The sequence below is a fragment of the Sebastes fasciatus genome, chromosome 12, assembly GCF_043250625.1.
Source record: "Sebastes fasciatus isolate fSebFas1 chromosome 12, fSebFas1.pri, whole genome shotgun sequence".
Classification (NCBI taxonomy): Eukaryota; Metazoa; Chordata; class Actinopteri; order Perciformes; family Sebastidae; genus Sebastes; species Sebastes fasciatus.
Genome location: NC_133806.1, coordinates 19,493,204 through 19,520,712, shown reverse-complemented (window position 1 = coordinate 19,520,712; position 27,509 = coordinate 19,493,204). Strand labels below are relative to the sequence as shown.

General features: G+C 39.3%; 3 protein-coding genes across 3 annotated transcripts; all 3 read left to right on the top strand.

The window, feature by feature from the left end:
- The first annotated feature begins 472 nt into the window (after positions 1-472).
- slc6a19b (solute carrier family 6 member 19b) lies at positions 473-8,626 on the top strand. Its single transcript, XM_074653912.1, has 12 exons — positions 473-746; positions 3,216-3,356; positions 3,439-3,576; positions 3,971-4,152; positions 4,238-4,348; positions 4,672-4,784; positions 4,881-5,028; positions 5,117-5,242; positions 5,368-5,572; positions 5,655-5,814; positions 6,822-6,984; positions 7,099-8,626. The coding sequence occupies exons 1-12, from the start codon at positions 548-550 to the stop codon at positions 7,261-7,263; spliced, it is 1,851 nt and encodes a 616-aa protein (XP_074510013.1). The 5' UTR covers positions 473-547; the 3' UTR covers positions 7,264-8,626.
- Positions 8,627-8,748: 122 nt separating this feature from the next.
- LOC141779204 (sodium-dependent neutral amino acid transporter B(0)AT3-like) lies at positions 8,749-14,330 on the top strand. Its single transcript, XM_074653910.1, has 12 exons — positions 8,749-9,091; positions 10,400-10,540; positions 10,696-10,833; positions 10,945-11,126; positions 11,425-11,535; positions 11,641-11,753; positions 11,853-11,981; positions 12,255-12,411; positions 12,513-12,717; positions 13,106-13,265; positions 13,370-13,532; positions 13,624-14,330. The coding sequence occupies exons 1-12, from the start codon at positions 8,920-8,922 to the stop codon at positions 13,816-13,818; spliced, it is 1,866 nt and encodes a 621-aa protein (XP_074510011.1). The 5' UTR covers positions 8,749-8,919; the 3' UTR covers positions 13,819-14,330.
- Positions 14,331-15,527: 1,197 nt separating this feature from the next.
- Positions 15,528-21,841, top strand: LOC141779205 (ferroportin). Its single transcript, XM_074653911.1, has 8 exons — positions 15,528-15,705; positions 15,797-15,870; positions 15,999-16,188; positions 16,492-16,607; positions 16,821-16,947; positions 17,126-17,380; positions 18,560-19,240; positions 20,367-21,841. Exons 1-8 carry the CDS (start codon positions 15,603-15,605, stop codon positions 20,624-20,626), a joined length of 1,806 nt encoding a protein of 601 aa, XP_074510012.1. The 5' UTR covers positions 15,528-15,602; the 3' UTR covers positions 20,627-21,841.
- The last annotated feature ends 5,668 nt before the right edge of the window (positions 21,842-27,509 follow it).

The following is a 27,509-nucleotide window of genomic DNA, read 5'->3' as shown; positions in this document are numbered from 1 at the left end:
TTCCTGACATGCAGAAAATTTACTTTGACTGGGAAAAAACTGTTTTTGGTGTAAAAAAGTACTTACTACTTCTCCCATGTGCTTAACTCCATCACAGCAAGATAGAAATGATGGGTACTTCCTAAAATAATGGTCACATGACAAAACATAATCACAGTTGCCAAGATAGAGGGGGTGGGTCAACTTACCCACTGGCTCATCTTACCCCACTCTCCCCTACTGTGTTTTCAATCATTCTTTAACGCTACACCACACAATAAATCCTATAAAAAATGTTTTTCTCCAGTAAACCTCAAAAGAACAGTGATGTGTGTGCACTGACCCTTCCTCAGCAGATAAGACACCAGTTAACTGTCATGTGTGTTCCACCTCAGTTTACGCTTCAAAGGCTGCACACTTCTAGCTGACGCTCGCTGACACCGCAGCCTAGTCAATCTATTACAGAGGTCCAGTACATATAGACCTCACGGTGTGAGCCACAATTTACATTCCAGCACTGCACAGTACATGCATTGTATCACTACAATACTACAGTGTTCGACACATCATGAAGTTAAAACTCCCCAATCCAGGCCTGGAGGACAGGATATTGTCCCATCAGCAACTGGACAAGCTGGAGGAGGAAGAGGCTGGAGACCGACCGAAATGGGAGAACAAGACCCAGTACATGCTGACCTGTGTTGGGTTTTGTGTGGGACTTGGAAATGTTTGGCGCTTCCCCTACCTGTGTCAGAGTCATGGAGGAGGCAAGTGATGCTTTGATGGTTTACTGCACTTATTCCAAATTTGACTATTTTTAACAACACTGTTTGAGCCTCATTGTATCCCATCCAGACCTACTGGAAGAGCACAGGACACCTAAGTATACTCCCATACGTCTATGTTAACATTTCATTTACAGGCATCATTTCATTTATTTCAAAACGATAAGCTCTCCAAAGTATTTGTCTGCCTGCCACTGCCATCAAGAATGCATTTTAATGACCTGTTTGTAAAACAAATAGAAGAAATTTTGATTTCATTCCTAAAGCCGAAAGTCATGTGACATGGAAAGCCATTCAACTTTGTGCCTTGTGACTGATAAATGCATATGTCTTTGTAGTATTGGGCACTGTTGGTCAGCCAGGGATTTTTTCCTTTTGCTTCTTTTTGATTTGATTTTTACGAGCACATTTTGTATTTTTATGTTTGCAAACTAGCATGCCTCAATTTTCCCCATTGGATTGAACTGAATTGGATTACACAGCAGTTCTGGGTCACTGGGTATGACAACAAGGTCTAAACAATAGTTGACACCCAAGTAGTTAATGAACAATATTACAAGACCACTGATCGAGTAATGACTATATCCTATCTTTTAAACACTTGATATAGGAAGCAGCTTAAAGGTCACATATTATACTCCATTTAAACTAGTTATTATAGGTCTCAGACCTCCAAACCATGTCTCTGAAGTTTTTTTTTCAAAAAAACAATCAGATCATGCATTCCAGCATGTCTCTATAACCTCTGTTTCAGCCCATTTCCAAAAGTGCTGATTTCTGTGTCTGTAGCCTCTGTCTCCTCCCACTCTGCTCTGATTGGTCAGCGTTTTCTGTTAATCAAACGTCCTCAACAACACAGCGTCACCCTCCCCCTCCCTCCCGGAGAAGCTCTCTCTCTCTCTCTCTCTCAGAGAGACGAGTGGAGAGATAGCAGCTAGAATAAAGTTTATAAACCACTTTAAAGTTTATAAACCAGAAACTTCACCCAGCGCACGTTACCGGAGGAATCTGATCAGAAATCGGCGACACATGATGAACATCTGCGGTCCAGATTCCAGGTTTTCCTGACGGTTTCTCTCAGGTAAATAATGCTGTTTATATCTCTGTTAGTTAGCTCAGTGTTTACCTCATGCATCAACTCTGTAAACCGTAAACATACACTCTGTTTTACGTCTGTCTTTACAGATCCATCTGTGAGAAATGACCGACAGAATCATCCCAGAGGAGAGCAGACAGCTGTGGGCAGATGGCTCTGTTTACATGGAGATACAAAGCTAACCCGGTAGCATGTAGCTAACCCGTTAGCATGTAGCTACATGCTAACGGGTTAGCTACATGCTACCGCTATGACACGGTGTGTAAACACAGCGACCATCAGGGTGGAAAATAGAAGATGTGAAACAGTAGTCAGTTCATTATTTCTGCTAAAAGATAAATGTATGGAAGATCAGAGTAATGGTATATTATTTACAGTAGTAGCTGTCTCTGTGTTACCATGACTACAGACCACCGGAGCTTAGCTTACCATAATTTACCAGAGCTGAAGACTTTCTCCTGTACCATGTTAACATAACTAACTAACAGGTGGGATGATTACAAATGCTGTGAATAATTAATATTGTCATCTGTCTACTCAAATAAAGTTTGACTGTGAAACAGAAATGTGTTGTGTTGCTTACAAGTCACTATTTACTACCTGTATTCTGCTACATGCATGACATCAAATATATATAATATATAAATATCATCTGTTTAAACAGTGTAATTACATAAAGCCTTTGTGAATGAACATGTTATATTTAGATGATGGGAGTACATGAAGCCTGTTCTGCTGGTTCTTGCAGACTAACTGTAGGAGCTACTTTGCTCAAGTTAGGTTGAGGAGGAGAGACAGTGACGCGCTGTGGGCTGGGGTCAGCTACTGAAGGTTCTCTCTGGTTCGACCAGGAAACCCTCACGTGACTTGCATTCCCTAATGACGTCAGAATACAAGGAAAAAAGCGAATTTTTTTTCTGCACCCATTTCCGGACAAACGGAGGAGGAGAAAAAGAGAGAGGATGGTCTTTTATGATACTATGGTGGCCTGTAGACACACTGGGGACAGATATTGATGTTTAAAAGACATGGAAAAGTGCATTTTGCATAATAGGTGACCTTTAAATCACATTCAGCATTGTAGACTCATAAAGATGGCTTGTAACCGATCTGTTCAGATAAGAAAGGAGAAGAAAGAAATGCACTCTGACTGACAGGAAATCCTTGTAAAGGGCTTACAGCAAAGGCTTGAATGGATCGTAAATTGCATTATAAACCTAACTGCATTCACTGTCGGACTTTATCTCTGCATGTGTTCACGTGCATCCTAAATGATTAACATCAACATGTTGACATGACAGTTCTTTGTATGACAGATTTATTGTCACAACAGTTCCTTTGTTTTTTTCCTCCAGGTGCTTTTATGATACCATTTCTGATCCTGCTGGTTCTTGAAGGAATCCCACTTCTACATCTTGAGTTTGCCATCGGGCAACGCTTAAGAAGAGGCAGTTTGGGAGTGTGGGCTACAATCCATCCTTATTTGACCGGCATTGGTGAGAAACATTTGCATAATGTTTGCTACAACTATAGTGGGAAAGTGCCTTAAAAGAAACCCTTTAAAACATTCATTGGCAGGTATTGCATCCATGTGTGTCTCTCTGACGATCAGTCTCTATTACAACACCATCATTGCCTGGATTCTCTGGTACCTCTTCAACTCATTTCAAGAGCCTCTGCCTTGGAGTCAATGTCCTATGAATGCCAATTTAACAGGTAATAATACAACGTGTACTGTACTTCTGCAGAATAAATATGGAGCATTTTTCTTATCTTTATTCAAGAGCATGGTCTTTCAATTTGACAGCATGGGTCATTGATTTCATGTTCAGATTTTGTAATGCTTTCCTTCAAAACCCTTGTCCTTGCACTCAAATAGACTCTGGTATGCACTTTAAATTGCTCTAAAAATGCTCAACCAGAGGCTGTTTTGAGTGTAAGAACAGGGTTTCGAGGGAAAGCGTTACAAAATCTGACAGTGAAATCAATTTATCAAGTCAATCAAGTCATGCTCTCAAACTGAAAGACCACACTCTTGAATAAAGGCAAAAGCTCTAAAAATACTCTTAATTTTGGCTTAGTGACACACGCTGTTGTTAAACTCTATCAGGCCTTGTCTCAGAGTGTGAGAGGAGCTCCCCTGTGGATTATTTCTGGTACAGGAAGACCCTGAACACAACTCCAACGATTGAAGAAGACGGCGGTCTGCAGTGGTGGATACTGTTATGTCACATTTGTGCGTGGTCTGTGCTCTACATCTGCATCATTCGTGGTATTGAGACCACAGGGAAGGTAAAGCACGTTGCTTACTTTAATAAGAGAGACGATTTTAATTAATCTAAGCAGTAATTGTGTGAGTGTTTTTATTTTCCCCGAGGCTGTGTATGTGACTTCGACCCTTCCCTACGTGGTGCTGACAATATTTCTGATCAGAGGGTTGACCCTGAAGGGCTCTTTGAATGGAGTTAAGTTTCTCTTCACGCCAGATGTAAGTTTAATTTTTTTTAATTCATTGTAGCAATCACACGGGTCTTACTGCAGATAACAGATGCAGCAATACCTAATTATAAAAATTGTTTTAATGCTATTTGGCAACAATGGGGATAACATTTTATGCTGAGATATTCTTAGTAAGGATAAACTGTTTACATTTTTCCATAAAATATAATATAAAATCAGTTTGGGGTGCTCCACCAGTTATTTTGGTCCTCTGAAGACCTCAGCCATATCAGCCTCATTAGAGGAACCATATAGCCAATGCCGAGCAATAACCAGATGATCCATAACTGTCTACTTTACTAAATCTTCCAGTTAACAGAGCTGGCGAAGCCATCAACATGGCTCGATGCGGGTGCTCAAGTTTTCTATTCCTTCTCTCTGGCTTTCGGTGGTCTTATTTCCTTCTCTAGCTACAACTCTGTGCAGTAAGTTTGGTTATTTTGTTTTAACCTGCGTCATTTAAAGTTACAGGAAAATGCACTGTACTTTAAAATCAAAATGAAATTGCATTTATCCTTTAGTAACAACTGTGAACAGGATGCCGTGATCATCTCTTTCATCAATGGTATCACCTCCGTTTACGCTGCAACGGTCATTTACACCATTATTGGCTTCAGAGCAACAGAGAGATTTGACAACTGTCTTTCTGGGTACATTATATATTTTTTTGTGTCAAATTATACATTTTAGCAGCTAATTTATTTTTTCTTCAGCAATAATTGACTGAAAACTTTTTTAATCTAAATTTTTTTTTGAGCTTCCTGAGGGCGACATCACTGACAGCAACTATAATCAAGTCGTTCAACGTCTTAATGAAACATACCCTGACGTTATTCAAGAGCTGGATCTGAAGACCTGCAACCTAAATACTTTTCTCAGTGAGGTAAGATTATTTATGCAACAGGACAGCAGCTTCCTTGTTAGTGGAACATAAACCAATGTTTATTTCAAAATCAGATGCCTGCCATTCTTTGCTCCTGTATAACACTCTGCTGTGTTTGGGCCTAGGGAGTTGAAGGAACTGGTTTAGCCTTCATTGTGTTCACTGAGGCTATCACCAAGATGCCCTTCTCACCGGTGTGGGCCGTCCTTTTCTTCATAATGCTCTTCTGTCTCGGCCTGTCTTCTATGTTTGGTAACATTGAGGGAGTTCTAGTGCCACTGCAAGACCTCAAAGTTTTCCCTAAGACGTGGCCAAAAGAGGCCGTCACTGGTAACTCCCTCATCTATTCTCTCATTTTACATTAATAAGGATTTCTAGTGTACTCTTTTATCAACTCTTCGTTCTCTTTCAGGTGTAACATGCATGTTCTGCTGTCTGGTGGGTCTGATATTTCTCCAAGGCTCAGGGAACTATTGGCTTTCACTCTTTGACACCTATGGAGGATCCATCCCTCTGTTGGTTGTTGCATTCTGCGAGATGTTCTCAGTGGTGTACATATATGGGATAGACAGGTGATATTGTAATACATGTTTTTAAAAAAAACTCTGTTTATGTCTTTTAAAATGTTTTTTCTGTTGATGCTATTCCTAATTCTTAATGTCTGGTATTGTTTTTAAATGTGGTGTAGTGAGGCCAAAGACAGTTTTCCATGTTATGGACAATCAAGTCCCCAACAAACTAACTAAATGAGTTGCAATCTCGCCATCGGCTATTGGTCTGACAACGGATAAGCCTCTGGGGGCAAGGGGCTATATTTCTGGGTCTTCCGGTGTAGCCAGCGGATATCCAGGCCAAGACTACCTCTTCCGTGAGCTGCTCATTGTTTACACTGCGATTAGCAACTTGAGATGCGAGACTGGAGTTGAGAGACGACGTGTACGACCGGATTGTTTCAAAAGTTTCCAGTTTATAAACTAATTTTAAGCTAATTTTAAGCTAAATCATCGTCAGACGATAGCCGGTGGGTTCTGAGATTGCATTTCTGCCAATGCGTCTCGCCTCTTTTGCTCTCCACACGGACTGTTTACCTGTATTCAACCAAAGCCTGCTTGAAGGTGATTGTCAGTACTACTCGGACTACAAACAAAAACCAGAACGTTTCCGATACCAATATCTTGTCCCATTGGCTACAGATTCTACTCGTGAATGCAGAATCGGTTTATATATAATAAATGTGTTGTGACCTATAACACAATGGTGTAGACAAACTGATATCATGATTTATTATATTATGCAGGATGTGAACATTATAATATCATTTTTATAGTTCTGTTCCGTTGCAACTTACATTTTTAGATTTGGATATAGGTATTCTGTGATGGTTTATGTCCTTCATAATGCCTGCACCATTTAACACAGTGGTTTAATAGCATGATAATGATGATAGATACCAGGACCATATTTCCTTGATAAGCAAATGCACCTTTTCTACCATCCTAAACCTGTAGATTTCATATATGAGAGCCTATTTTGTCTACAGACTCTTGACAATGCAGTATGTTTGTCACTGTCCTCCTAGGTTCAATGATGATATTAAGTTCATGATTGGACACAAACCCAACTTCTTCTGGCAGGCGACATGGAGAGTCATCAGCCCGCTCATTATGCTTTTCATCTTGGTCTTTTACTTCATCACTAAAGCATCTGAAAAGATCCTTTACAAAGCCTGGGATCCTGAATCGGTAACTATGAATTTATTTTGAGATGATCTTTTTATGATTATGGATATTGATCTTTTAAAACAAACTGTCATGTACCACTGGAAACTCTATATTTAGTATTTTCTATGTTTGCAGGATAAATTCCCTACACTGGAGGACAAGCTATATCCAGTCTGGATCTATGTGATCATCTTTATATTGGCAGGGATACCCAGTATTGCTGTGCCTTTAGTGTGTGTCTGGAAATGTTTAAAGAAAAAGAAAAGGGATAAGTCACATCTCTATAATATCTCTGACTAAATTCACAACAATGAGAGCAAAAAATCCCCAGCCTAATATGTTAAAATCCCCAATTTAGTCTTTTTCTTTTTCAAGAACATTTAAGTGATTGCTATCATGGTTTAATCCACGCACATTTAAAACAGGAGGCAGAGCTTTTCTGAACAGAACTCCATGATTCCTCAGCCACCAGTGACAGCATGTTAAGCTCTCACTTCTTAGCAGTGAATCAGGTGACATTAAGAAAAGCTTCAAAATTCACAGTTAAATAAGAATTTGCTTTAAGGTCGCCCTGTTTCCTATTAATTCAAAGACTTCTTCTACCACAGTGACTTATTAGCTTACTCCGCTATAATTTATTTTTGAAGTAGTGATGTGCCTTTCTACAAGTCCTCACTTTGTTGTAAACTATGGCCTCAAACAATATTGTTGAGTGAAGTTGACACCAAATTCGAATACTATTATCTTCATAATGGAAATGTTTTCTTTGACTATTAATGGGTGGCATTATAGTGCACAGTCCATGTGTTTATGATCTGGTTGCTTTTATGAACATGGAACGCACATTTAGCCACAATATTTGAAGTGAAAATCCTGCAGTGTGCTCTATATCATTATCTATTCCTGAAGCTCTATTGCATAGAGACGCTCTATATATGCTCTTAAATTTCCGCTGAGCCATTGGGCCCTGACAGTAAGTTTCCTATAACTTTGGGTGAGACATTACTAAAAGTATATATAATGAATTTGTATTTTGTGTGAAATTACTGCAAAGAAATTGACAGCAAATCTAGTGATTTGGATCTTAGTATAAGTCCATAGTAGATTCCTATACCAGGGCCCCATCGTGGGTTGATCCTTTTGTGGGGTTAAGTATGATTTGACAGCTATTGTCTAATATATGATTAAATAAATTGATTTTGAGACATGGAGGAGGTGCTGCCCCAGAGGGAAGCTGAGCCTTGTAATGAAGGTACACATATCTGTCCAGCTGGGGTCACTATTGTGACGTGTTTGAGAAGTGAATTAAATATTGATTAAATCAGTAAATTTTTAATCCCCTAGTTTTCCATTTGTTACGTAAATTACACTATGTGTGCTTTATGACTCTACTCTGTGTTCCCAGTGAGGAACAATGGATGTGACTGATTGTAGTCTGTGTGAATATGACACAGAATAGAAATTCAGTACAAGGCATTGTGAATAGTGTTTTTTTGTGATTAAGTCTGATAAGAAACTCCATACACACTACATGCTTTTTTGTCTGGTGTAAGTGATGGTTGGTAATTACCGTTGACTGAAATAACTGAAACTGTGTGCAAACAACATTAATGTAAACTGTATTATGTAGAGTAAATAATTAAAAGGCTTGCGTGTGATCACAGTTTTCTCCCTGGGCTCCTTATTTATGCTGAATTGTATTACAAGACTGTTATCGCCTCTGTTATCAACAACATATCATGCCACTTTATACAAGGGCTTTTTATTAAACAAACAAACCACACTGCTCCCACAGCCTCAAGAGCCAACAAGATATATAAGGCGGATAAAGCAAATGTCGCCCCTTCGTCTCCTGATACGTACACCAGACGTACACCTCCCCTTCTCTTCAGACAGAGTGGACAAGTCAGACAGAAAGATTTGCCTCTTAAAATATACTGAAATAACAAACAAGTAATGGAAAGAGAAGCTGGAAGTGCTGAGCAGACTCAGGTTGACGAACCTAAAGAGATCACTGAAAGACCAAAATGGGACAATAAAGTTCAATACTTGCTAACCTGCATAGGTTTTGCTGTGGGACTTGGTAATGTGTGGAGATTTCCATATTTGTGTCAAACCTATGGTGGAGGTAAGAGCATTTCATTTACAGTGTGCTTCCTGATGTTAACACATAAAGTAAAGTTGGACAAATATCTATATATCTATCTAATATCCAAAGGCTCTCTCGACAAAATGAGAAAGTGTTTAAACTGCTCTTAAATGCTATTATTTAAAAACTGAATTGTTTAATTCATTTTATCATTTTCATTCCCTTAACTTATAAAAGTAACAACAAAAATTTCTTGAAAATATTTTGTGTAAATTACAACCTCCCTCTCCAGAATAATTGTCCTACTAAAATGTTCCCACTTTTTTGCGCATATAAACATACACACTCCAGACAACGCAATATGGCACGATAACACAATAGTCGCACCTAGTTTTCTCTTAAGCTTTTATTTAACCATCACTATCTTACTCTCTGTATATTACCATGTGTGGCATGACTGACACATGGTTGATTTTAACATGATTTTAATTTTTTTTTTGCTGTAATGATCTTGTTTTTCCAGCCCACGATTGATGTTTCTGACTGACATTTCTTAAGAAAAATGACTTTGATTTTACAACTTTTCAAGATAAACTTGCCAATCATATTGATTAATACTTATAATTTACTGTGTACTGATTATGTACAAGTGCAACTTACTGTTAGTTACATAAAGGGCAAACATTTACAGTCAAACTTAAACATCACTTCCACAAATACATAACATTTTTATGTGACTTTTAACATGTCTTAATCAGTGATTTTTCTTCTTTTTGGTCTTTTGCTTCTTGATCTAAAAAAATAAATATTTGAATGATAGCAGTCTGTATGTTTATTTTTCCAATTAAAGTCAATCTAGAAACATGTCTGACCAGAGGGATTATGATGTTACTTGGATTTCACCAATGATTTAGGGAGAAATAATACTTCAGTGACTGTAGCATGTGTTTCTTTTCCTTCATAGCTGTCCACTTGGATAGTTCGCTGCTATACAAAATGAATACTTTATAATCCCGTTAAAAAATGGGACAACATTGTTTTACTACTTCCATACAGTTGTGCGCAAAATATACAAGAGATTAGTCAAAATGTTGAAGGAAAACAGTTACACTACTGTATGTCTGTTGTAAAGATCTATTGCTGGATACGAGTGAGTGTGATAAAGCACTGCTTGTTGATAATAAAATGTCTGGTAATCAGAAACTAAATGACCTTCAACCATAAAGGCAATGCCAATGTTTATTTTCAAGGAGAAGTCAATTGCTTAATGAAAAACTTGTGTTTATTGTTTAATTATCACAATCATTTTGGCCATTATTATCACTTATACATTTGCTTTATTTCAAGGGGCGTTTCTGATTCCTTATTTCATTGCCTTGGTGTTTGAGGGACTTCCTCTGCTGTACATGGAACTGGCCATCGGACAACGGCTCCGCATGGGAAGTGTTGGAGTGTGGATGTCAATCTCCCCTTATATGGGAGGTTTAGGTGAGAAGGTTTGGTATAAATTAACTTTAATCAGGGAACCAAGATGCCAAAAAGGGGAATGTATTGTACAACATAAAGCAGTGTAAACCTTCTGTATGATTACCTTGATGTCACTGCCATCCATAATATACATACATGTCAATGTGTATACACAGGTGTGTCTTCCATGGCAGTATCCTTCCTAGTTGGTCTGTTCTACAACATGATCTTGGCCTGGATCCTCTGGTACTTCTTCCACTCCTTTCAAAGCCCACTTCCCTGGAGGGACTGCCCATTAAACTTGAATCATACTGGTAATTTTAACATCACCATAATATAAATGAACAATAAATGTTGAATAATAGCTAAAGTAAAAGACAGACAGGTCCATTAATTAATCATGGTGACTAATCTCTTTAATACAGGCTATGTAAGTGAATGTGAGAAGAGCTCCCCAGTCAACTACTTTTGGTATCGTGAAACGCTGAACATTACACCGAACATCGAGACCAGCGGGTCCTTACAGTGGTGGCTTGTGCTGTGTCTTGCATCTGCTTGGTGCCTCGTGTACGTCTGCTTCATACGAGGAATTGAGACTATTGGAAAGGTAATTTAACCTGTTTGATGTAATGCTAAAAAAATATTTTATATACTTCCTGGTAGAGGTTGCATTAAAGGTGATAAAGGTGATGGATGGAAGATTGTTGTTTATCATCTAATCAAGCGACAGCAACTAAAGTGTTTAGAGCTCTTTAACCTCGAGGCTTTTAACAACACTCTTACAAAACCACCTGCAAATTGACGACACTTTTGTTCTAATGAAGTTAAAAGGGAGTGCATACAAAGGCTTACAAAAATATTTATGAATATGAACTATTTGATCAGCATCAAAACTTTTTCAACAGGCTATTTATGTCACAGCCACCTTTCCGTTTCTTGTTTTGACCATCTTCTTGGTCAGATCCCTGATTCTGGATGGGGCCACAGATGGCTTAATATATCTCTTCACTCCAAATGTAAGTTTGTCATTAGTCTTCTATTGAAATAATTTCATGACCAGATTTAATGAGTAAAATCTGATATATAACTAATTTATTAGTTAATTAATATCTTCTTTACAGTGGGAAACCCTGAAAAATCCTAAGGTGTGGTTGGATGCTTCTACTCAGATCTTTTTCTCTTTGGGTTTGGCCTTTGGGGGATTTATTGCTTTTTCCAGTTATAATCCTCAGAAGTAAGAATTTTATGAACACATTTTCATTCATGACAGACAGTATGATGTACAAAATAACATTTCAAAAATAAAACTGAAACAATATTTTTCTCTTTGCAGGAATGATTGTGAGAAAGATGCCCTAATTGTTGGATGCGTGAACACTTTTACATCATTATATGCAGCGATTCCTATCTTTGCCATTATTGGATTTAAGGCAAATGAAAACTACAACGACTGCCAAAATTGGTATGTACCATATAATGTAGGTAATTATGGTGTGCAATAGTTATATATATGTAGCTTGATAATTGTACAGTATTATTATTAGATGTGCAACGGGCGATTATGTAATTACAAGTTGTCAGACCCCAAAGCAACGTGACGCCACTTCAATATTGTTCACACTTTTTCTATTTTCTCAGTTAATTAATAAATAGACTTTCAGCCCTACAGTTATAATGATTAGCAGTGATGCTTGTAATAGTAGTGTTAACTGATTTAATTTCTTGGTGATTTTAGGAACATACTGAGCTTGACTAATTCATTCAACATTGGGGATGAAAACATAACCGTTGAAAACTATGATGACTGGTTAAACTATCTCAACACAACTCATCCCTCAGAGGTTGAAAGCCTCCATCTAAAGACCTGTAATCTACAGACTTTCCTGGACCAGGTACAGTACATCTGTTACTATTAAAATGGCCTTAACTGTTTTCTCTGTGACGTTTTGTGAGATGAAAGTGTATGAGATCACGTATCACATCATACCTGTAGAGCGCCTCTGGAACCGGACTGGCCTTCATTGTGTTTACGGAGGCGGTGATAAGAATGCCGGGCTCTCAGGTGTGGGCGGTGCTGTTCTTCGTCATGCTCTTCAGCCTGGGCATCACTTCCATGTTTGGAAACCTAGAGGGAGTCCTTACTCCTCTGCTGGACCTGCACATGATTCCACCCTGGATTCCCAAAGAAGTTTTCACAGGTAAACCAAAAGATGTGGTAATTTCATACGGTGTTTGCAATCATGGCATTTGGGACAATGAAAATGTTGTATTATGATACTACAAAAAAAAAATCTGACAAGGTTCGGTGCAAAATATCTATTACTTTCTCTACATAACAGTGATTATGACGCACTTACACACAGAGGTTATAAGTCATAAAAAGCCAACTTGTTGATTCACAGTAAATTATATCAGACCCTGTAATTCCCTAAGTCCTGTGTACGGTTTCTTTCCATGTGAAATTATGTCTTCACGTGTGAAACAAATATTGTATTCAAGTATAAAGGTTTCTGTATGACTGAATTCAGTATATTAATCGTCATAACATGAAACAAACGTTTCTTATATTTCCTTCTTTGCTTGAAGGGTTAATGTGCCTCGCCGCCTTTACTGTGTCCCTCATCTTCACTATGGGCTCTGGAAACTACTGGCTGGAGATTTTCAACAGCTACGTGGGATCTGTGCCTCTGCTCATCATAGCATTCTTTGAGATCATCAGTGTGGTATACATCTACGGAATAAACAGGTGACGATGTAATTCATCATCATCATCATCATTTGGTTATCATTATGCTAGCAATATAAAAATGTATTTGAACGATTCGACAAAGTGTTTCCATTTGTCCACAGGTTTAATGAGGACATTGAATGGATGACAGGTCGGAGACCAAACATCTTCTGGCAGGCCACTTGGCGCTTTATCAGTCCTTTCATGCTTCTGGTGGTTTTTGTGGCATACGTCGCAGTCGAGGCTGAAAAACGACCAACATACAACGCCTGGAACCCAGATTACGTAAGGAAGATTTTATGGTGGCTCTGCAACAGCACTGTGTAGAATTTATTGAATAGAAAGACATTGACTCTCCACTCCGTTACCCCTACAGGTGGACTTCCCCCTTGCTGATGTTCAGCACTATCCTGAATGGGTTTTTGTTATCTGCGTGCTCTTAACTATCCTTCCTATTGTATCCATTCCTCTTGTGGCTCTCTACAAATTCACAGGCTTCCTGAAGAAGTACATCATGAACAGGCACAACCAAAATCCATATGCAAATGAAATCTTTCATGGAGAATTGTAAATGAAAATGTTTAGCTGTTTTATCCGACTAGTGGTCAGGACTACCAGTGGTACATATTTGAGATATGTTGTCATTTATTAACTTCTTATTGTGTATATTCAATTGAAAACAAATAGTTGAACAAAAAAGTTTTTACTGATTATTTTTCATATTGTTTTCTATCGTTTGTATGGTATGGTATTACAAGCTTCTAATTACATTACAGTTTAAATGACACTATCGCTAGAATAACACATCGGCAGTAGCAGCTGTAATGTCAGTATATTTGCTAGATTCAAAACACATTCTTTTTTTTTTCTTAATTTATACAAGTGTATTTCTATTAGTGAAGGAAATGCAAACACGGTCTACTAGATCAAATCGACGCAGGACAATATCCCTGAGAAAAATATTAACAACAGAGGCTAGAACTGAATATCAGGTTTGTGTTCATATTTGATTAAAGGAAGACAACAGTTTCCATTTCCTGTGTTGATGTTTTGAATGGGAAGAAACGGAGAGTGATGGATAACTTTTCCGAATGGTTTGTGATAAGCGTATTATTAATTCTCGAGAAAAAAAAAAGATTTTCAGTGCAAATGCCACATGAGCTGATATTTGTATTATGCATCATCTTGTAAATCACATTCCCGTCTGTCTGGGGAACAGCGTTTATTATATGATATAATATAATTATCTGCCTTCTACCCTCTGTTACGTGCAAGAGTGATGTAGTGTTGCATGATGTGTCCTTTATGTAACGTTTTCGCATGTCAACAGTGCATGTGGGTGTATGAGAGTAGCAGGACTGTGCTTGTATGCGTGCGGGTGCATGCATGTGCTCACTGACCATGCGCATGTGTGTATTTAGAGCCATACGAGTTACACAGTTGTCCTTTTTTGTGGTGTGGGTGGACAGTGATATTGTCCCCCCCGGTGTCACGTGCTTTGGAATATGCTGGCTGCCTTTGTTGTCCCTCTGCCTGTTCTGCTTTTCTGGCACTTTCATACAATGGTGCACTTGAACACTGTGATGTTATTAAGCCTGTCAAACTACTACAGCTTGAATACCAGCTCTCAGGAAAGACTAGCATCCCAATGTAGGATACATGGCACAAGATACATTGTCGAGGAACAACAGCGAGGATTGAGTGTAACATCAGAACAAAGGTGATGATTGACCCTGCATTGACTTATGAGTGCTTTAATTATTGTTGGTTTGAGACTGCATTTATAGAGCGATGCATGGTGTCACGCTAATGCTAAATCTTATTGTTTGATGTGCTTTTTCTGTTTTATTTCATTTCTTTATTCACTATCTGACTTGTTGATCTATGGCAGCCATTATTTATGCCTGTTGTACATTTGAAACTAATTTGAAGTGACTGATGTGAAGGAAATTAGATGTAGACTACTATCAATAATGGTAAGACAGTGTTGCAGACCTGCTGAAGAGGTTACAGCAGTTTACGGAGTTCAAAAGGACATGGTATTCTAACTTTTGTTGCATGTAGTTGCTGGCTAGGAAAAATAAATTGTGTATTTAATTAGTGAATATATGTTGCCACATGTTGATTTTTGGTGCCGTCTAATGAATTGCTTCCTAGTATGTTAATAAGTAAATAACCAGTTATTGTATAAGTGGTTTAAACATTCTTTTAGTCATCAACAACAAAGTAACCTTGGTGTCTTTCAAAGCATCCAAGTGATGCTGTGACCTACAGTAAAGAAACACTGTACTATCAACAATGGGACAAGAGTGCGACAAGTTCAACAGTTTGTGACCTATGATCCGACACTAGGAAATGTCCCAGCGAGCAGATGCCTCCCAGTGTGGCGGGGTCGTGGTCGAGTTTGAGCCTGACGACATCAGGAATGCGAGAGCTCACAGATCTAGGAGTATACCAGGTGAACTCAACTTTAAATCCAACTGGAATTTGTGCTATTTGTAGCAAATATAATGTGTGCTTATTCGTTTTTCATGCCTTTCCTCGTGAAGGTTCAGCTCTTATCTACCTCAAGGGTCCCAAGTTTCTCATCTATGTCAGTGGAGCATTGTCAATGTGGGTAAGAATCATTTCCTGAAGAAAAAAGATTCCTGGAGAAATAGATAAGACATCGAAACTTAAATAACTGCAAGGTAGTCTACTTACTGTAAACCTTGTGACAGCATACATGCAGCACCTTGCAGAAGAATACATAATGATGCCCTTTTGTGTTGTGTTAAACAGGGCGACCGCATGTGGCACTTTGCAATTTCTGTGTTCCTGATTGAGCTGTATGGCCGTAACCTGCTGTTGACTGCGGTGTTTGGGTTGGTAGTGGCTGGGTCAGTGCTCCTGCTTGGGGCTTTGATAGGGGACTGGGTTGATCGCAATCCCAGGAATAAAGGTATGCAACAATTTCACACCCATTTGAACATTTTAGCATGTAGTACAGTATATCATAGAATAGTCGGTGATAGAGATCAGTTGATCTCAATCTTGGGCCCAGAAGTCTGGTCTCCTATCCCCCCATGTGGTGAATTGCATTCACCCCATGTCTTGAGTGTAAATCAGCCCCTGATTTGATAGCTAGACTCAACACCAGCAAGACTTCAGGCACAAGGCCCACATCTGTCAAGGCTAGCATTCAGTTTTTACAGCATCTATGTTGTGAGAGTCTAAAACAGTTTTTTTTTGTCCCCTGTTTTAGTTGCACATGCGTCTCTTTTCATTCAGAACATCTCAGTGACAGTATGTAGCATTGTGCTCATGTTGGTGTTCTCATATAAGCAAAGGATTGAACAGATCTGGGATGGATGGCTTACTGTGAGTAGACACTACATATCTGACTAATAGTTACATTTCTTCATTTGATACCATGTTGATCTGCAAACGGGATACTCACCATGATTGTTACACAGAGGAGTTATTGCTGCTGTTGTTCCCTCTGTCCTCCTGTGTCCCTGTTGTCTCTGCTTCTGAGCTTGTGGCTACTCTGTGCTGTCGTAGTAACATGTTGCATCGCAAAACTTACACAAGGTGGTTTGTTATACGGTGGTGATCGTCCTGGCAGATGTGGCAAACCTCGCAAGCACAGCACTGACCATTGCCATTCAGAGGGACTGGATTGTGGTTATCACAGGCTACAACCGAGGTCACCTAGCTGGTGAGGGGATTCGTTCTCTGTTAATGCACATATTTACTTGCATTCCATGTTTGTCACGGATCACTGGTTGCGCACAACAAATGCTTGAATTACAGAAGATATCCGGTCCGTTTCTGCTCTTGCTGACCGTCCTCTAGTGGAAGCACATTAACCTCTGTGTCTTTGATCCTAACAAAAGGAATGAATGCGACCATGAGGCGGATAGATCAGGTGACTAACATCCTGGCCCCCCTAGCAGTGGGACAGGTCATGACCCTGGCCTCCAATGTAGTGGGCTGTGGCTTCATCCTGGGCTGGAACCTTGTGTCTCTCATTGTGGAGTTCTTCTTCTTGTCACGGGTGTACCGCATCGTCCCTGCTCTTTCTGTCAAACCACCAGTGCTGGAGGAGGATCAGGTGTTTCTGCAGAGGATTGAGAGGAGAATGTCACACGGTATGGACTATGTTTTTTCCCAATTTTTAACATTAGAATGCTATGAGATTTACCGAAAATGTGCATAAAGTCCGGTGAGCATCAGGGAATCCTACACATGATAAGTGACCTTGTAGTAGGGCTGTCCCCAATGCCATTTTTTGGGCTTCGAAGCTTCGGTGAGAAATATTCTAAGCTTCGCTTCGCGGCAGGCTGACATGTTCTTCTGTCTGTCTGTCTCCATCTCCCCATTTCAGTGACCAGGGACAGTGCTGCTGCCGCACTACTGTACACACCTCTACACATAACAGACAGCGATATCCGTCTGAGTATAACTAATAATAATTAATGTTGAATATGAATAATGTTGTGGGATTATTCCTTATTTCATGGGCTATTTGGGGATTTACACTTTATTATTACATTCTTATATAAAAAAAAACAAAGCATTCAAATACTGATTTGGAGGTTGATTGCCATGGCATTGGTCGAAGCTTCGAAGCATTCGGGTCAGCCCTACCTTGAAGATATAAAAAAATAAAAATGAAGTTACAGCAATAAGATTTAGAGCAGTGCATTAGGCTAAAATGTGTTAACAGCGCTTGCTTGCAATATAGAGACAACATACAGCATCTACTGGCTGGAATCAGTATCAGTATACTACAGTATACATTACAATCCCTTTCTCCTCAGCTTCTATCACCACTTACATCGCAATGGTTCCTTTATGGAAGGTCAGGAGAAAGTGCTAAAAGTTCAATCAACTCAAATTTGAACTTTGAAATTCAATTCAAATGTTGAAAACAACGCTTCTATGGCAGGATTGAGCAGTAGACATCATGAAGGGTACTGATGTAGTGAAATTTAAGCGAGTGCTGGAAGTTCATTCATTCTATACAATAGCGGACAATCACATTAAAAAGACTAAAGGCATTATAGAATAAAAATGAACAAGCTCCAAAGCTTCATTGAAGCATACATTATTTGAAAAACGCCACCTTCAATGTATGTACTGCACCCAACTGCCAGAGTTCACATGTTCTACATTTGTAGCCCATGTAGATACGTATAGATGGTCTATATTTGACAGATGATGTGGAATCTCACATGACATGGAGCAGAAAGGGTGCAGAACACCAACTGGGCCTTTAAAATTGAACAGAAGTGATGGATGACGTTCTTTTTTCTCATCAGGGGAAGGTAATGTTGCACAACCTCAACTGCAACCTCTGACCGAAGGTAACTGCAACACGAGCCTGCACCTCAAAGAAATCACCAACCTGCCGCTGTGTTTCCGGAGGTTTCGCTGGCTGGTGAGCACCTGCAAGGACGGCTGGAGGGCCTACTATCGCCAGCCTGTCTTCCTGGCAGGAATGGGTCTGGCTTTCCTCTACACCACAGTGCTGGGCTTTGACTGCATCACCACTGGCTATGCGTACACTCAGGGCATAAGCGGCTCTCTCCTTAGTCTACTGATGGGTGTATCAGCTATCACAGGGCTGATGGGCACCGTGATGTTCACCAGACTCAGGAAGTCCTATGGCCTGGTTAACACAGGCATCATCTCAAGCTGCCTCCACCTGGGCTGCTTGCTGCTGTGCGTGTGCTCTGTGTTTGCCCCCGGCAGCCCTATGGATCTTAGCTTGCTGAAGCCCTACATTACCTCAAACTCCTCCACTGAGCTCGGAGGGATGGTGAGCCAAAGGCAAAAACACACTTATGCTCTGAGGGGAGGCAGCAATCAGCCACTGCTACCCGACCGCTCCTCCATCCACTGGACCAACAACACTGTGCTCTTCGACAACGTGCCCTCTGACACTGCGCCAGAATCATACATCTCCATCATCCTTCTGTTCTTGGGTGTCATCACAGCACGCATTGGTGAGTAGTAGGACATCCAAAGCTGAGTGACTGCTCACTAAAACTTAAATGAGTCCATATACTGTATTATATAGGGAATGGGAATCGCGGAGCATTCTGGGGCACGACTGACGTTTTTGGAAGGTGGCATAAGGAGCTATGGTAGACTATCACTATCTGTCACTGGTCTATTCATCTGCTGTTCATCATCAGAAATGTATAAAATACGTGCGAAAGACAAATGCCCAAGCTGACCGAGACAAAGGGGCGATATATTACCAAATTGTTAGTTTATGATATCGATCCTTACGAACTAGTTTGCCACCTATTACGGTCACTGATGTGTTTTGACGTTAGCGAACAACTGTCAGTAGTTCAAAATATGTTAATCTTTGGAGGCCGATGTCCAATTTACATACAGGTAGGTATATGACATTAAGATCTACAAGCCAAATGCCAACTACCCAATCATCCGGACAAAGATAAGCTAGCTAATGTTATGTTAACTGAATACTAACAAAACGTCTGCTAATACTGCATTATTAATCTACCGGTATCTTGCAAAATTAAACTCATAACGTTAGCCTACCTTTGTGTCTGACTGTGTGCTATATGCACTGCAATTCGGCTTTTGAATCGTATTCACTGTGCAGTGATTTGTGTTATCTTTTGACACTTGCAGTAAGCTTGCCCTTTATCCTCCAAACATGGCCGACTTGCTGTTGGTGAAGTCACATTCCCATTCCCTATTGATACACAATACATAAGAATACTGTGAACTGTAGAGCTTTGCATGGCATATACTACCAGCTGTTATTAGCTTATCATGAATATATTGCTATCTATGTTTGGCAATAAATAAGAAGAAATTGCAGTACAAAAATGACATGTTGAAGGTAATTTAGAAAGTGTCGTTATATCCACCAGAGAGCACTGTCAAAAAACTGTAAAATGTTCCACTCAGTACATGTTTTGATGACAATTTCAGTATTTCCTTTTTGGCATTTTAACTTTTTTATTGATATTCGACAGTAGAGTTGCAATGTCACTGTATAGTATATATAAAAATGTCAATGTCTGTATCAATGAAGTAGCCTATAGGAAGGACCAGGTCAACTTTTAAACCCCAATGACATCTGTGTTTTAGGTCTGTGGTCCTTCGACCTGACAGTGACTCAGCTCCTGCAGGAGAACATCTGTGAGTCAGAGAGGGGTGTGGTAAACGGGGTGCAGAGCTCTATGAATTACCTGATGGACCTGCTTCACTTCATCATGGTGATCTCTGCTCCACAGCCGCAGCACTTTGGCATTCTAGTTATCATTTCTGTATTATTCATCACCACGGGGCACACTATGTACTTCCTGTATGCACACAAAGCCAAGAGAAAACGCCGCCTCGACACATAAGGAGCAGACACGGCCCACACATCCAGGCATGAGATGCTTACCAGCATTAACTCCACTCTGCACCTGTGAAATGAATGTCTCCCTCCTGCTCCTTCAGCAATTTTATTGCAACACTCCAACTCCCGACTTAGCCATTCATTTCAGCACAACACAGCAAGTGCCTGTCCCACCTCGGTTGGTTTCTTCCTGCAGGGCCACGGGCCGTAGCAGCAAACAAGAACTCAGGTGAAATAGAGTGGGAGACACGCTCTCCCTTCGTGTACATAAGTTGAGGTGGCTACAATAAATGCAGCAATGGTACCGCCAGGGAAAATGTCCTAATTCAAAAACAGGACACTAAGGCACCAGCACATGCCTTTGCAAACCCTGTAGGATTACTGCAAGACTTTCATCAAACAAGCCTGTTAACTTACATAGCTTTTTGGATGGGAGGGTGGATGGAAGGAGAGCTTTTTTCTAACATTCACTCAGTAAAGAACTGGTGTTGTGAGGAAACAGCGATACATGAAAATGCAAACAAGACGAGACAGTACTTCTACAAGTGGCATCGATGTTACTGATCCGTCCACTTGGAAATATTCCAGGATGTCCAAAAAGGAACATAAAGGGAACTTGATGTGAGATTGTTTGATTAGAAAATTAAAAAAAAAAATCTGAAAGGCAGCCCCCCTTTTAATGGACAGAAGTGAAAGGACAAATTATTTCCTTCCCCTGGTTTGTTTCTCTGTGGATGAATCAAGAAAACATTTGCCTTTCTTTTATGCATGTAAACCTGGTTTATGGATTACAACAACAAAAATGATCACATCGCGCCATGTACTTTAGTCAAACTTTAATACAAACTATTTTATTCTAACTGCTTGTGTACTTAGATAAGTAAAAATAGTTTCCAAACTTTCTTTCCTTCCCATATAAAGAGTGATATTAATAGTTTTGTAGAAATCCAAGAGGAAAGCAATCTTCATTTTGTGACATGTTTGAAATCAGTGATATGTTGATGGCAAATGTTGATCACTGCTATTGGCAGTGTTGTATTACACTTTGCTTCATTCTTTTGTAGTTCTAATGAACTAAACATTACCTTACCTCAACAAAGAAAAAGAACACTGTTGGGAATATGACTTGGGAATTACTCTCAGCTACTGTATGTTTTCATATCTCCTTCATGTACAGTGGGAATAACATCAAAGTTTAACCTTTTGTCATACAACCAGCAACACATCTCAATATATTTGTATAATTTTCCTGTGAGATTTCTGTATTGCATGTTGTCCTTATTTTTCAGACTGATAATTGTGATAATAAAGATGACTGAAGATGATCTTTGGCCTCAAGTCTTCTGATCAGAATAATCAACAAATAAGCATATGTAATGTAAAATAAATTGAATGAATTTCTCCTAATTCATCTAAATACACTGCAAAATGTCATTCATATCATTGTAAGTAGATTTGGCCCTATTCACAGCCTGACACCTAAATAAAGTCATCCATTCAACCTTCACAACTTAGGCCTAATGGTAGTACTGGAATCATTCCAATAAAACCGACAGCCACATAGTTTAATACTGTCTGTCCCCTGTTGAGTCAGTATATTTGATGCATAAATTTCAAGAATCGGGGTTATCAAAGATTTCGCTGACAGCTTCCTTTAATAGTCCCTGAACTTGCAGTCCAACTACTAGAGAGCTTATACAACCTGAGATATAGGTTGAGATGATTCATTATCAATCATAGTAAGCTGTAGCACCCACAATAATGGTGGTTGTCACAAATACCCAGCGTGGCAAGGAGACTGTAAGTAGAGGCGCACTACAAGGAGAAAATATAAGAGGACATAATCATATCATAGCCAGGAAATGTACAGTAGCCACATGCAAATGCAATGGCTTTTTGTGGCCAGTAGAGGTCAATGTCACATTAAATGGTCATCATCATGCCAGTAGAAAGCTTTAGGCCTTTGTGCATTATTACCATAGAAATTAGACACAATACACACAAAGTATCTTTACACCGTACCTTAATCCTCAGACTTTCTATAAATAGTCCGCACCATCCAAGAGTTATTAAGATACTGATTTATATCATCCAAAGGAGGACGTATGAGGACATACGAGGGTGGGCAGAATAATGGAAACACAAGAGGGAAAGCAGCCAGAATTGAAGGACATGGAAATCCAGTCTGCACTCCAGCTATTCTCATCTGTCATCTGCAATGTCCGACATCAATGATGTAAGCTCATCTTAATCGACACAAGTATGTACAGGAAGGCAAGAAATGATTGGTACCTGCAATATTGCCACCAAGCACGTCGAAAGGAGTTCCAATATACTGGATTACCACACTGAATAATATCAGCAGCACTGTACATCTGAGTTCGTATGGCTAATGGAAGCCTCTCTATTGTAATATCTTGTTTCCATTCCATGATGATGATACTGACTGCCAGCGTCTGCCACCATTATAAATCTCTATCCCGTTGCTGCCCTAACTTGTTACACTAAATTAAGGTTATAAACAGGGTTGGAAATTAGCACCAGCCACCAGCCAAATGCTGGTAAAATATGCAAGTGGCTGCTAGATTTGCTTCACTCACCAGCCAAAAAAACAATAGTAATCTATTGAGTGGCTGGTAAAATTTGGAATCCACCAGCCACAGTGGCAGGTGGACAAAAAAGGTAATTTCCAACCCTGGTCATAATGCTTCCATCACAATCACTGGCTGTGTGTACAGGAGTTACCTCGGTAATGAACAGAGGCCATGAGTAGGCTGGTAAAGGCAACTTGCCAGGAAGAACTGTTATTGGAGTGGGAGGCTGTTTTACTGGAAGCAGTACACACCACTGCAGACCTGATCAATATCGATCTTGAAAATGAATCGGTAACGTCACAGTTCAGTTCAACAGTCAATTATTTTTTTGCCCTGTGCAACTTTGCAGAAGTCTAGGTTTTGTGTAGTGCAGTTGTGCCAAGCTAGCCAAGTTTAGTTATGAAAAGGCAAAGTAGCATCCATGCAACTGCACTGTAATATAAAATGCCTCGCATGTAATCAAAAAGTGTCCGACTCAGGGCAGAGTGACGTTAACTATTCTCAAAGCCATGATAATTACGTTGTTTTTTTAAAATATAGTGACAATTGCTTTGAAATCACATACTATGCACTACATACCCAATAAGTGTACTATCGTTCAACATACTTTTGTGTGAATAAACCATGGATGTATTAAAGGTCCCATATTGTAAAAACTAAGATTTTCATGACTTTTATATTAAGTGATTTATAAATACTGTGAAAGTATCGAAGCACTCAATATACAGATAAATACACACAGCCCCCATTCAGAAATTGCGTGTTTGAAACAAGCCGTTTGGATTTCTGTCCATTTGTGATGTCACAAATATACAATATTTAGACCATTACACGGTTTTAAACATAAACCTTCTAAATGTGTCCCAGTTTATTTCCTGTTGCAGTGTATGTGAATGTCATCAGCTGACAGGAAGTACACATGGACCCAAACTGTTGCCTTGCAATGCAATTCTGTTGCAATTCTGTTGCAATTCTGTCAAAAAGCGCTAAAATGGAGCGTTTCAGACAGAGGGTAAATACAGGCTGACAGTATGAGGGAAATAAAGTTTTTTTTAACATTACAGCATGTAAACATGTTCTATTAGAAACACAAAATACAAGTATGAACCTGAAAATGAGCACGATATGGGACCTTTAAGAGAATATGGGATATTTATGCCACCTAGTGTCCACCGTCCACTTGCATACTGTAATATTTCACACTTCATACTAAGGTTTCGTACATACTAAAATATCTCACAAACTGTTTCAGCATACTAAATAGCACGTTAGTACCATACTGTAAATCTGCCCAACAACCCAATTAGATTCGACCAAGCCCAGCTATCCATTTCAAAGTAAAACCCACCTGTCTAGCAATATATTAGGGGCTTTTATGATTTTAATATTATTACAAAGATTGAGGAAATCCCAAAAGCAACACGGCTTCACAGCACATAAAGTTAACCTGTGCTCAACCTCAACAGCGCCCCCTGTGGTAGAAGCAGGAACACACAACAGCAGTACAAGTTCAGGGACCAAAATCAAGGAAAAAAGTAAGTTAGCTACTAGACAAAATATATTTTATGTTTGTAGCCGGGCAGTACGTCTTGGTAGCTTTTTTCATTTCAGCGTCAGTTGTCCAGGAGTTTCGCATACCGGTATTTCTACCACAGTTTTCTGCTACTTAGCTGGTTAGTTAATGGCTCAGCTAACGTTAATAGTTAATGACTTTGGAGCCAAACTTTGGGGGGAAAAAGTTGTTTGACAAGACTTACCAATGTTTTGGATGCATGTACCGGTTCCTCAGCAAGTCCTTTATCCATCTTGAAAACAATAATCCATGGGTTTAACAGTGCGGGCTAGAGGTTTTAATGTTTTTAGCAGATTGTTATTCTCTTGTCAGTCAAACAGTGATGGCAACCGGAAGTGACAGATCTATCTTCTTCTTTAGGTTTAATTGGTGTTTGGCACAACTCACTGTAGGTGCATTAATGGTACCAAAATGAAAGATCTCCAATTTACTGTTGTAAGATACATTGTTATTGTAAAAAAAATAAAATATATATATATATATATATATATATATATATTCGGTTATAGCTGCTTTATGTTTCAACAAAAACATAAATATAATTTATATATATTAAATTATATATTAAATATAATTTATTGTCGAGATGTAATAGTAGCCTGCATTAGTTTTAGGTACGATAAGATAAGATAAGATAAGATAAGATGAACCTTTATTAATCCCTGGAGGGAAATTCAGGTGTCAAAGCTCATTTGTGAGCAGATATGGGCAGTGTCTGGACCAGATCTGGTCTGGATCCGTGATCCGTATCTGTTACGGATCCATCCCGCCGTGCAAGTGGACTCCTATCCGGACCCGTTTTGCGGATTCGTCCCGGAGCCTAATATCCCTCCGGAGCAGGAGAGGTATAAAGGTATACAAAAATTATAAAAACAATAATAGAGATATAAAAGATACAGAGTGAATGGGTGAACATAGTGTGTGCAGTGCGTCAATAAATACATGTAGTATGTACAATAAATAAATGTAATATGTACATATGTGCAGTCTATAAAGTGGTATATAGGATGTATAGTGTAAAGTAAGTGTAAAGTGCGCCTCTGGTTAGAGTCAAAGATGGTTCCAGATAGTGCATGTTTAAAGTTATTAAAGTCCTCATAGTTCTCATATGGGGGTCAGCCTTGGTTGTGGAGCCTGATGGCTATCAGCATGAAGGACTGACCCAGGCACTTTGTGTTGTGCCGAGGGGGGATGAGTCTGTGGCTGAAGGTGCTCATCATCTTGACTAGGTCATCATGGTACTTCCCAATATAAAAATAATTCCAATATATAGAAACTAGCTTTAAAATGTTTTTTTATTGTGTAGTACAAGAAATATTATTAATTCCAGCTGCATAGAAAAAGTATTTGAAGAATCTCGGAGAAAATGGCAGAAAACAGCAGTGTTTTAAAAGTTTTGGTTTATTACCAGAAACACAGATATCTTACACAGAGGTGTAGGAGACAGTATGCTGTTACTATGGTCCTTTAATGTCCCTTTGAAGTCATGCCTGCTCTACTGTCCCCACCATGTTCCCCACAAATTTCCATGTCTGAAAGAACGCTACCAGGGATCACATCTCTCTTGTGTGTAATTCTGATTTGTGCTCGACAAATGCAGGTATTATTGCAGAAAACATAGGTTATATTCATCATTCAATGTGGTGATGTTATTGTTTCTGCTATTTAATATCTTCTTTAATCTTTATGAGATTATGCAGCTGTTGAATTTCTGTACTTGACTGGGTGTTATTTTGGAAAGGGTATACTGTAACAACCTCAACAGAGTGTCATCACTTTTTCTCTCTTTTGCAGAGCCGCAGGCCTACAGTAACAGTGAACCTCCCTTGGTTATGGCAGTCCCCGGTTAAAGACAGCGGTATTAGAGCGAGCTCGCTAACAAGGCTGACTTTAGGCATTCTCACTTTGCAATTCATTTACTTGAGAAACTGGGTCAGTGGTAGCACGTTAAAGCTAAATATGTCCTCCTGGCTTTGTCTCACTAAGGAACGCTCAATCGGAAGGAGCAGGAAGGAAGACAGGGTTGCTTTTTTAGACATTCAAGGCCAACAATTTCCTTAGTTAAGTATAGAATGGTATAGGATAACCTACTGCTAAATACAGTAACAGTAATAACATCAAGGATGTGATCAAATCAGTTTCTTTTCTCAATCAATAAAAGTCAGTTTTGTAGAAGCTGAGGATAATTTGTTGTTTATTTGTTTATTTGTTTATTTTATTAAGCCCCTAAGCGCATTTTGAAAATAGAGACCCCAGCTATAATGAACAAGTGCCAATAATGAGTTGAGGGATGACATTATTTAACTGACGTTATGCAGAAATAGGCTAATATCCACTTTTAAAGACAAATATTCCATATGATGGCAATGGGCATCTTCCCAATCAATTACTTAGAAAGAACAAAAGAGCATTGTGAAATTATGGGTCTCAACCTCTCATGAAAGAGAAGATGGGGACCTTTTCTCATTCTGCAGTTCGCTGTATCAGCAGTTTGGAACAGCAGCACAATTGACTGGCTTTGGAAGGACCCAGTGAAGCATCACACTGCTGACAGAGGGGAAAAAGATTTAACGCTAATAGATAAAGTGTTCATAGGAAGGATTAATGTCCTTGCTTTACCTTGGTCAATACGTGTAGGATCCCGCTGGTGCTTCTGTAACTACGTTAAGCAACTGACAAGCTTCATTTAATTAGCAAGTGTCTGACAAGTTGGTGATTTT